Source organism: Entelurus aequoreus, linkage group LG17 (genome assembly GCF_033978785.1).
Source record: "Entelurus aequoreus isolate RoL-2023_Sb linkage group LG17, RoL_Eaeq_v1.1, whole genome shotgun sequence".
Taxonomy (NCBI): Eukaryota; Metazoa; Chordata; class Actinopteri; order Syngnathiformes; family Syngnathidae; genus Entelurus; species Entelurus aequoreus.
The window spans coordinates 43588100-43600114 of NC_084747.1; the positions used below are offsets into that span (position 1 = coordinate 43588100).

A 12015-nucleotide genomic window follows, 5' to 3' on the forward strand; every position below is an offset into this window, starting at 1 on the left:
TGGCAAAGACTACTTCCTCGCGAAGGCAAGATAGAAAACAAGATATCAGCTGGACAGCACAGCTTAGTGCCAAATGTTAATTTGTCAATAAATCAACATTTATTAAAACAAAATACGGAAAAATATATCGATTCAAATGTGAAAGGTACCCATCCCTATACATTGTTACGAGGTCTTCAATAGTGTTTCTCATCTTTTTGATCAAAGTGCCAGCACTCACAATTTTTTTGGGCCTCACGGTGGTTTATTTTGCAGTTGTACTCTATGAAAAAAAAGTGCCTGACCCATGGGATTCTTTGTTAGGGCTCTCGATTCCACGTAAAGATAGTTTTTTACGCACAATGTTTGGCCGTACCATAACTGAGACGGTGTACAAAAACAGGTGGCCAAATGTGGGTGAAGGTTTTCGTTGAAAACCCAGGTACCACTGACGAAAAAATCTCAAGACACACAAACGAACAACAATGTGGAATGAATGGAAACATGTGAATAAACAGGTCAATTATGTATGTACTGCCATCTAGTGGAAGAGCATTTAATTGTTCTCCCTGTCACTATTTGGCACTGGTATAGAAGTGAGGTGCTCCACAATTCTACACAATGCATGAATGAATGACCGATTAATTGGTTATTATCCCTACCCTTCCTATCCACTGCATCATCAGCTGGCTGAACAAGGGATGAACGTAGTCATCATGAGTAGAACCAAAGCCACTTTGGAGCAGCTGGCCAAGGATATCGGTAGGACTATTATACTAATTGTTACATCACGTTGAGTACCGTTAATGTTGTTTGTTATTCTTGCACAGGTGAAGCTACAAGTCGTATGGTTAAAGTGCTGGTGGCAGACTTCACCGAGGACAAAGTCTTCAGTGACATTGAGGAGCAGCTGAAGGACCTCAACATCGGAGTATTAGGTGCAGTGGTTATTACTCTTTTTTTTAACAAAAAAAAAAACACAACGAACCACAGGGGAGTACACATGTGATTTCTTAGTTTTTACATTTTTAATAAATTTGCAAAACAAAACAAAAATTATTCAACTGTTTCACATTGTCACTATGGGGTATTGCGTGTAGAATTTTGAGGGGAAATTTGTTTATTCTATTTTGGAATAAGCTGAAACATAACAACATGTGGAATAAGTGAATTCGGACGCACTGTATTTTAGAAGGCAGGTTAAGTAAAACCTCTTGTAAAGCCTAATTCATGGTTTTCCGTTCCAAAAAAGAAAGATATGTCAAACACAGAGTCAGTCTCCTCCCTCCTGATAAAGGTGAATCAAGCTGTCAGACATGATTTGTCTGTTACTTTTTAACCGCTACATGTTAAAACCAAATTAATTATTGACGATTTATGTTGGGAGAGAATTTTGAGTTCATGGTTCGTCAGCTATACTATCATTATATAAAAATATATTCTTAGTCAAAAAAAATTTCAAATCCTTCATTTTAGATATTTAGTATTAATTATTATTTTATCTATTATTTTAATTATTATTTATTTATGTACTATATATATATATATATATATATATATATATATATATATATATATATATATATATATATATATATATGTATATGTATATGTATATGTATATATATATGTACAGTATATATATATATGTACAGTATATATATATATATATATATATATATATATATATATATATATATATACACACACACACATATATATATAAATATAAATATATATATATATATATATATATATATATATATATATATATATATATATATATATATATATATATATATATATATATATATATATATATATATATATATATATATACACAATTAGTTATTTGTTTGGATTAAAAAACATTTAATGAAGAAAAACGAACATTAGTTTGTTTTTCATTATAGACAATATAATAATAAAAAAATAATACAAATTTGTGCTTAATCAGTTATAGAAATTATAAGTTATGTAAATGTATTTTATTTACCTTGATTTCAGATATTTAATCTGTCTTTGTCATAAATAAATAAAACAATTATTAAAAAATATATATTTTGGGGGTATTTCATTGTTATACATTCAATATTATTGTATAAATTACAATAAGCAAAATAACCTACCAACAAGAGCTGATATTTTATGTTATTTTAAGAAGTATATCTCAGATGTATAAGCTTATAAGCAAAAACTTGCAAATTGCTCTAACAGAAATTCCAGAGTTACAAAAAAATATATAACATATATAGTTACAGTTTGTATATTAGTGCTGTCCAATTGTTTTTTTTAAAATCAGAGTAATAAAAAGTTAATCAAATCGTAGCTTAAAAGTAGGTTAGGGTTAAAAGACAGCTCTAATATATATATATATATATATATATATATATATATATATATATATATATATATATATATATATATATATATATATATATATATATATATATATATATATATACACATGTGAGTCATGTGAATAATCACAAAAAAATATTTAATTAATTATGAACACACTTAGCGTAATCATGCAATTTATATTGACCATACAAGCTCTTTTACCACTATATGGTGAGTGATCAGATCAATGCATACATCAGTACAAAAATGTAATAAAACATTCCCGGATGACATTTTGACAATGAAATAGCATTTGTGTACAAATATTGGCGTCTTTTCTTCAGCAAATTTTAACTACGCAAGCGAGTTTTCACCTGGGATTAATCATGAATAATCCAAATTCCAAAATGTGACTAATCTGATTTAATACAAATAATCATTTGACAAACCAGCTACATATACATATACCAAACCTAAATTAAAATACGATTTAAATTAAAATCAGATTTTACTCGATATCAATCCTCTAATTTTTTACCTGCGCACTTGTTAGAAAATGTGATTAAACTTCAAATCAATAAACTAGTGAATTTGAATTTACACATTGGCAGCAATTGTCTGTCACTTTAGTCCAATGTTATTTTACTTTATTGCTTTTCTTTCAAAAAAAGTTTGACTTTCAGTGCCAGCTGGGTAAAGAAATACTTCTGAACCCAGTTACTATGGTGGATCATAGAACCAGCGCCCCATTGATCCATCTTTTTATTATAGTCTTAACTCCGAGTCAACATACTCAGGATCGATTGAACTCATTCAGATCAGCTTCTCTGGAACATCAACACTCAGAGTTTCCCATCTTAAATCAACTCAGACTTCAGGTTTTAACTTTCAGAGTTTGTTGGGCCACCCCAGTCCTGGCTGTTTGTTTACAATCGTATGGTAACCTGACTGGATGTTTTTGTTATTGTGTGCCAGTTAATAATGTAGGCATGCTGCCCAGTAACATCCCCAAGAGGTTCCTTGAAGACACAGATTTGGATCAGGTCAGTGGTGGCCAAGACAATAATATTTAACTTTTAAAAATATATACATATACAGACACATTTTTCACTTTATTTACTGTATATTGGCCATTTACCATGAATTGATTAACGTGGACCCCGACTTAAACAAGTTGAAAAACTTATTCGGGTGTTACCATTTAGTGGTCAATTGTACGGAATATGTACTGTACTGTGCAATCTACTAATAAAAGTTTCAATCAATTCAATCAATCAAGGCTTGTAACGATTAATAAGTGCAATGTCTGTTCCTTTTCCAGACAATTACAAGAGTGATAAACTGCAATGTGAAAACTATGGCTAAGGTAAGAGCGTATATATGCTTTGGAACGTAAATATAGGGATGGGTACCGAATTTTGTACTTTTGTAGGCACCGACCGGTACTACCAGGTATCGATTTACGTAAAATCAAACGGTGTCATATTTCCGGAACATAACACTCCATTAGCACAGTCAACTTCATGGCAAACACTACTTCCAAGCGAGGCAACACACCCTAGTCCAGGGGTGTCAAACATACGGCAGGTTTTAAAACAGGTGCTCGTTCTATTTTTAAACAAAGAACACAATCTGAAGTTGTCTATATTTTTAAGTTATCGTGCCGTAATTTTACCAGTGCGGCCCGAGTATATTTTTCTCCATGTGGCCCCCGATCTAAAACAAGTTTTACACCCCTGTCCTAGTCTTTACACTACTGCCATCTAACGTCTTGGAATTGCAACTGCATGGAAAGTCTACTTGCAAATAAGACTCAGAAGTAGGGATGTCCGATAATGGCTTTTTGCCGATATCCGATATTCTGATATTGTCCAACTCTTTAATTACCGATAACGATATCAACCGATATATACAGTCGTGGAATTAACACATTATTATGCCTAATTTGGACAACCAAGTATGGTGAAGATAAGGTACATTTAAAAAAAATTAATGAAATAAAATAAGATAAATAAATTTTTTTAAAAATCTTGAATAAAAAACAAAGTAAAACAATATAAAAACGGTTACATAGAAACTAGTAATTAATGAAAATTAGTCAAATTAACTGTTAAAAGTTAGTACTATTAGTGGACCAGCATCATGTGTGCTTACGGACTGTATCCCTTGCAGACTGTATTGATATATATAGAACCTTTATTTAACCAGATAAGAAAACCCATTGAGATCAAGATCTCTTTCACAAGGGTGACCTGGCCAAGAGGTCAACAGCACATGTCACAGAGCAGTTTCAAAAATAATACATTAAGACATACATTTTAAAATACATAAGAGAACTGTAAAACAACAGAGATTTACATCTTTAAAAACACAGGCACTGTGCAAACGTCTCTCGCTGTTTGTCCCTCAGGACAGAACGGAAGGCTCCAAATGGAAGTAGTTCTGTAAGTTTCAGTTTCGTCTGCAATTCATTCCATGCCATAGGGGCAGCAATGCCAAAAGCTCTTTTGCCAAATTCAGTCCGTACATGAGGAACAGTTAAAACATACAAATTGTTAGAACGTAATGCGTTAGAGCTGCTTTTTCTTTGTAACAGAGTACACAAGTATGGAGGTATTAAACCTAAAAGAGCCTTATAAATTAAAGTCAGCCAATGTGTGTATCTGCGTGCACTCAATGAAGATAAGTCTGACTTCATATACAGTTGACAATGGTGGGTGAGACTACGACAGCCAGTAACAAATCTTAGTGCTGAATGAAAAACAGTGTCCAAGGACTGGAGGCATTTAGATGAAGCACTAAAATAAAGCACGTCTCCATAATCAATTACAGGCAAGATAGTTGCTGTCACCAATTTCTTTCTGACTTTAAGAGAGAAGCAGTTTTTGTTTCTAAAAAAGAAACCAAGCTTTACCCTAAGCTTAGAGACCAAGTTGTTAATATGGGCTTTAAATGAAAGCTCCTGATCAAGAGTAAAACCCAAGTACTTGTAATTTAAGACCTGCTCTGTAGGGTTTCCATTTGATGTTACAATATTTGGAATATTTTCCAGTAGCACCCTTGAATGAGAGAAAACTATTACCTTGCTTTTATCTGTATTTAAAACCAATTTAAGATCAAATAAGCAAGCCTGGATGACATCAAAAGCAGCTTGTAAAAACTCAAAAGCCTGAGTGATGGAGGTTGAACAGCAATAAATAATATTGATATATAATGTAAGAACCAGAATATTAATAACAGAAAGAAACAACCCTTTTGTGTGAATGAGTGTAAATGGGGGAGGGAGGTTTTTTTGGGTTGGTGCACTAATTGTAAGTGTATCTTGTGTTTTTTATGTTGATTTAATCAAAAAAAACAAAAAAACAAAACAAAAAACGATACCGATAATAAAAAAAACGATACCGATAATTTCCGATGTTATCGGACATCTCTACTCAGAAGTGTAATAAGAAAACAAGATATAACATCTGGATAGCAGAATCATCAAGATCAGCTCATTTTTGCATGTTGTATTAAAATAACTAGATTTTATTATGAAACAAGTGACTTTTGTTAACACACAAAAGTACCGAAAATTGGTACCGCTCAGTATCTATTCGCAGGTACCAGAAATAGGTTCAAATGTGAAAAGGTACCAATCCCTAATTATACACAGTATATCTTATATACCTGGCACTTTTTGCATTTCTCTGTAAAATATAAATGTATTTATTTTCCCAACAGATGTGCAAAACCCTCCTTCCTGGCATGGAAAACAGGTTTGGTGTCCATGTTTTCTTCATTGGATGTAACACATAACGTACAACCACAGTGGGATACTTTTAAATCTAATTACAACTTTCAGATCGGCTTCTGATTGCTTGGAAGCTCACTGGCCACTATATTAGGTACATTAGTGCAAAATGCTGTCTTTATGAATATGATAATGCTCAATTAATTAGCAGCATGTGCAGGTGTATCTAATATAGAGGGCAATGATGAGTGTGTGTTTTTGCTTTTATGCATGTGTGTTTAACTCATGCTGTGTAGGGGAAAAGGGGTGATCATAAACGTTTCATCAGGAATTGCCTGCATTCCCTTCCCAATGTACTCACTGTACGCCGCATCCAAGGTGAGTTCACAGCATCGCCTTCTCTTCCTGTCCTATCTTGCCGCTTCTGATTCTATGGTTGTCATCACACTTTAAAAAAAAAAAAACAAGCGTGATTGTGGTTTGAAATCCAATTTGTAAGAGTTTCTAAAGGGGCTTTGGACATTCCTGTATGACACAGGTGTCAAATTTAAGGACCAGGGGACAGATCTGGCCCGCCACATGATTTTATGTGGCCTGCCACATGATTTTAGGTGGCCCGCCACATATGTATGTGGCCCACCACCTGATTTTAGGTGGCTCGCCATATCATCTAATATGGCCCGCCACAACATCTAAGGAGGCCCTCCACATCATATGCGTGGCTCGCCACATTATCTAAATTGTCCCGCCGCGTCATCTAATGTGGCCCTCCACATCATTTATGTGGCCCACTACATCATCTAATGTAGCCCTCCACATCATTTATGTGGCCCACTACATCATCTAATGTGGCCCTCCACATCATTTATGTGGCCCACTACATCATCTAATGTAGCCCTCCACAACATTTATGTGGCCCACTACATCATCTAATGTAGCCCTCCACATCATTTATGTGGCCCACTACATCATCTAATGTGGCCCTCCACATCATTTATGTGGCCCACTACATCATCTAATGTGGCCCTCCACATCATTTGTGGCCCACTACATCATCTAATGTAGCCCTCCACATCATTTATGTGGCCCACTACATCATCTAATGTGGCCTTCCACATCATTTATGTGGCCCACTACATCATCTAATGTAGCCCTCCACATCATTTATGTGGCCCACTACATCATCTAATGTGGCCCTCCACATCATTTATGTGGCCCACTACATCATCTAATGTAGCCCTCCACATCATTTATGTGGCCCACTACATCATCTAATGTAGCCCTCCACATTATTTATGTGGCCCACTACATCATCTAATGTGGCCTTACACATAATTTATGTGGTCAACCACATCATTCACGTGGCCCGACATATCATTTATGTGGCCCGTCATATAATCTAAAGTGGCCAGACACATAATTTAAGCGGCCCACCACGTCATCCAATGTGGCCCTCCGCATTATTTATGTGGCCCACTACATCATCTAATGTGGCCCTCCACATCATTTATGTGGCCCACTACATCATCTAATGTTGCCCTCCACATCATTTATGTGGCCCACTACATCATCTAATGTAGCCCTCCACATTATATATGTGGCCCACTACATCATCTAATGTAGCCCTCCAATCATTTATGTGGCCCACTACATCAGCTAATGTAGCCCTCCACGTTATTTATGTGGCCCACTACATCATTTAATGTAGCCCTCCACATCATTTATGTGGCCCACTACATCATCTAATATGGCCCTCCACATCATTTATGTGGCCCACTACGGCCAGACACATAATTTATGTGGCCCACTACATCATCTAATGTAGCCCTCCACATCATTTATGTGGCCCACTACATCATCTAATGTAGCCCTCCACATTATTTACGTGGCCCGCCACAACATTTATGTAGCCTGCCACATCATCTTAAGTGGCATGCCAAGTCATCTAATGTGGCTAGACACATCATTTAAAGTGGCCAACCACATCATCTAATCTGGCACGCCAGATCATCTAATGTGGTCAGACACATCATTGAATGTGGCCCGCCACATCATCTCAGGTGGCCCGCCAGATCATCTAACGTGGCCCGCCACGTCATTTAATGTGGCCTGCCATATCATCTAATGTGGCCCACCACAGCATTTATGTGGCATGCCACATCATCTAATGTGGCCCGCCACATAATTGATGTGGTCAACCACATCATTTATGTGGCCCGTCATATCATCTAAAGAGGCCAGACACATAATTTTTAAACGGCCCACCACGTCATCTAATGTGGCCCTCCACAATATGTGTGTCCCGACACATCATTTAACATAGCCTGCCACATCATTTAATGTGGCCAGACACATCATCCAATGTGGCCCGCCGCATTATCTAATGTGGCCTGCCACATAATTTATGTGGTCAACCACATCATTCATGTGGCCCGATATATCATTTATGTGGCCCGTCATATAATCTAAAGTGGCCAGACACATAATTTAAGCGGCCCACCACGTCATCCAATGTGGCCCTCCGCAATATTTGTGCCCCGCCACATCATCTAACGTAGCCTGCCACATCATCTAATGTGGCCAGACACATCATCTAAAGTGGCCAGACACATCATCTAAAGTGGCCCGCCACATCATCTAAAGTGGCCCGCCACTTCATCGGATGTGGCCAGACGCATCATTTAAGGCGGCCAGCCGCATCATCTAACGTAGCCTGCCACATCATCTAAAGTGGCCAGACACATCATTCAATGTGGCCCACCACGTCATTTAAAATGGCCTGCCACCTAATTTATGTCGTCAACCACATCATTCATGTGGCCCGTCATATAATCTAAAGTGGCCAGACACATCATTTAAAGCGGACCACGACATCATCTAAAGTGCCCCGCCACTTCATCGAATGTGGCCAGACGCATCATTTAAGTTGGTCCGCCACATCATCTAACGTAGCCTGCCACTTCATTTAATGTGGCCACACACATCATTTAACGTGGCCAGACACATCACCCAATGTGGCCCGCCACATTATGTAACGTGGCCTGCCACATAATTTATGTGGTCAACCACATCATTCAGGTGGCCCGACATATCATTTATGTGGCCCGTCATATCATCTAAAGTGGCCAGACACATCATCTAATGTGGCCCTCCACAATATTTGTGCCCCGCCACATCATCTAATGTGGCCAGACACATCATTTATGTGGCCCTCCACATCATCTAAAGTGGCCCGCCACATCATCGGATGTGGCCAGACACATAATTTAAAGTGGCCCACCACATCATCTAATGTAGCCCGACACATTATGTAATGTGGCCCACCACTTCATTTAAAGTGGCCTGCCACATAATTTATGTGGTCAACCACATCATTTACATGGCCCGACATATCATTCATGTGGCCCGTCATATAATTTAAAGTGGCCAGACACATCATTTAATGTGGCCCTCCACAATATTTGTGCCCCGCCACATCATTTAACGTAGCCTGCCACATCATTTAATGTGGCCCGCCACTTCATCGGATGTGGCCAGACACATAATTTAATTTGGCCCACCACATCATCTAACGTAGCCTGCCACGTCATCTAATATGGCCAGACACATCATTTAATGTGGCCAGACACATCATTTAATGTGGCCAGAAACCTCATCCAATGTGGCCCGACACATCATCTAATGTGGCCCACCACTTCATTTCATGTGGCCTGCCACATAATTTATGTGGTCAACCACATCATATATGTGGCCCGACATATCATTTATGTGGCCCGTCATATCATCTAAAGTGGCCAGACACATCATTTAAACGGCCCATCACATCATCTAATGTGGCCCTCTGCAATATTTGTGCCCCGCCACATCATTTAATGTTGCCAGACACATCATCTAATGTGGCCCACCACTTCATTTCATGTGGCCTGCCACATAATTTATGTGGTCAACCACATCATTTATGTGGCCCGACATATCATTTATGTGGCCCGTCATATCATCTAAAGTGGCCAGACACATCATCTAATGTGGCCTTTTGCAATATTTGTGCCCCGCCACGTCATTTAATGTGGCCAGACACATCATCTAATGTGGCCAGACACATCATTTAACGTAGCCAGACACATCATCTAATATGGCCAGGCACTTCATCTAACGTGACCCTCCACATCATTTTTGTGCCCCGCCACATCATCTAACATAGCCAGACAGACCATTCACTGTGGCCTGTCGCATAATTTGCAAAAGGCTGGAAATAATAAAGCACTTTCTGGCTGAAAGTATTTGTTCTTTCAGTTTTGACACAAAATGTACTGCATGTTCTACACTTTAATATAATCTGATCAAGCCACAAGATGTTCCAAGCAATTATTATTCATACTTGGGTTGTCAGAAATAAATAGTAAAATATCTGCTTGTTATCTTGACCTACAATTTCACAGCAAGTTATCATGAATCTGTAGAATAATCAAAAACAGTTGCATATGCAAATTGTATAACACGGCTATAATGCGTTTAGAATTAGTTACAAGCAGCCCTCTGATAATTGGGATTAAAATGAGTTCGACACCTCTGCTGTGATCTAATGTCTAATCCATCTGATGTGTGTTTCGCTCTCTTGCAGATATTTGTGGAGAGATTTTCTCAAGGTCTTCAGGCAGAATACAAAGAAAAGGGGATGATTATACAGGTGCTAAGACCCTCTAAGTCAAGAAAATGCATGTGCAATATCTGTAGCTACAAGTATTACCTCTGCAGGCAGTCACTCCCTTTGGGGTCTCCACTCGGATGATGGGCTACCAGGCGACGGACATGGTCACCTTGTCCCCGCGTGACTTTGTGAAGAGCTCCCTGCAGTACCTCAGAGCTGGGGACAGAACATATGGCAGCATCTGTCACATGTTCCTGGTAAGGATCCCCAACATTAGGGCTCAGTTAAGTGAGTTCAACGTGGAGACTCATGTCGTTGTTTCTTGTGGACACAAACAGGGCTGGCTGATCAGGTCTATCCCACGGAAGATTCTCTACGCAGACTCTGTGCTGAACGGCCTTCAGGAGTACGTGGAGAAGAAACAGGCCAAGACGAGATCCAGCTCGACTTTAAGCATAGCTTGATCATATAACACTTTATAGACCAGGGGTCACCAACCTTTTTGAACCCAAGGGCTACTTCTTGGGTACTGATTAATGCGAAGGGCTACCAGTTTGATACACACTTAAATAAATTGCCAGAAATAGCCAATTTGCTCAATTTACCTTTAACTCTATGTTATTATTAATAATTAATTATATTTATCTTTGTGGAAACACTGATCATCTTAATGATTTCTCACAATAAATATATATAGAAACAGATAAATATCAATATGCAACACTTTATTTTTATATTTTCTCTAAGTGCACATTTTTCAAATTGAACATTTTCAAATGATCACTTCTTAAACAGTCTTGTGAAATCACAATATCCCATTTTAACTAGCTAGCCACTGAAATTTTTTAACAAATCATGAATTACTTTGCACCATGTTTGTACAAATAATAACTCATGTAAAATACAAAGGTCAACTCTCCAATTTTTAAATAAATCATGTCACACTTTGAACTGGACACCAAATCTGTTATCTGTTTCTTTGTCAGTTAGTGGGAAGCCTGGCATTGCATGCTGTTAACTAGTGTGTTGTACTCTGGTGTGTAACTTGACACTGCAACTCTGAGTGAGTCTTGCAGATGTGCATCAGTGAGGCGTGTTCTGTGTTTGTTCTTGATAAAGTTCATGTCAGAAAAGGCTGATTCACAAAGATAAGTTGAACCAAACAGGTTTGCAACCTTCATAGCTGCTGCGCATACACCACTGTACTTTTCTGTGTCAACAAGGCACCAAAAGTTTGGTGCAGCCTGGTGGGCTTTGAGGTGGAGGTCATTTTGCAGTGTTACAATTTCCATCTCCACCTGTTCAGAATCCA

The 12015-nt window shown here is 37.9% G+C and overlaps 1 protein-coding gene across 1 annotated transcript in view; it reads left to right on the plus strand.

Annotated features, from left to right (window-relative positions):
• hsd17b3 (hydroxysteroid (17-beta) dehydrogenase 3) overlaps positions 1-11636 on the plus strand; it is a 29432-nt gene extending 17796 nt beyond the window's left edge. Inside the window, exons 3-11 of the mRNA XM_062025722.1 lie at positions 666-741; positions 810-917; positions 3298-3365; positions 3644-3688; positions 6046-6080; positions 6352-6433; positions 10677-10742; positions 10811-10960; positions 11042-11636. Coding sequence (XP_061881706.1) covers positions 666-741; positions 810-917; positions 3298-3365; positions 3644-3688; positions 6046-6080; positions 6352-6433; positions 10677-10742; positions 10811-10960; positions 11042-11167 — 756 coding nt within the window. The 3' untranslated portion in view covers positions 11168-11636. The remainder of the gene's footprint in view (positions 1-665; positions 742-809; positions 918-3297; positions 3366-3643; positions 3689-6045; positions 6081-6351; positions 6434-10676; positions 10743-10810; positions 10961-11041) is intronic.
• The last annotated feature ends 379 nt before the right edge of the window (positions 11637-12015 follow it).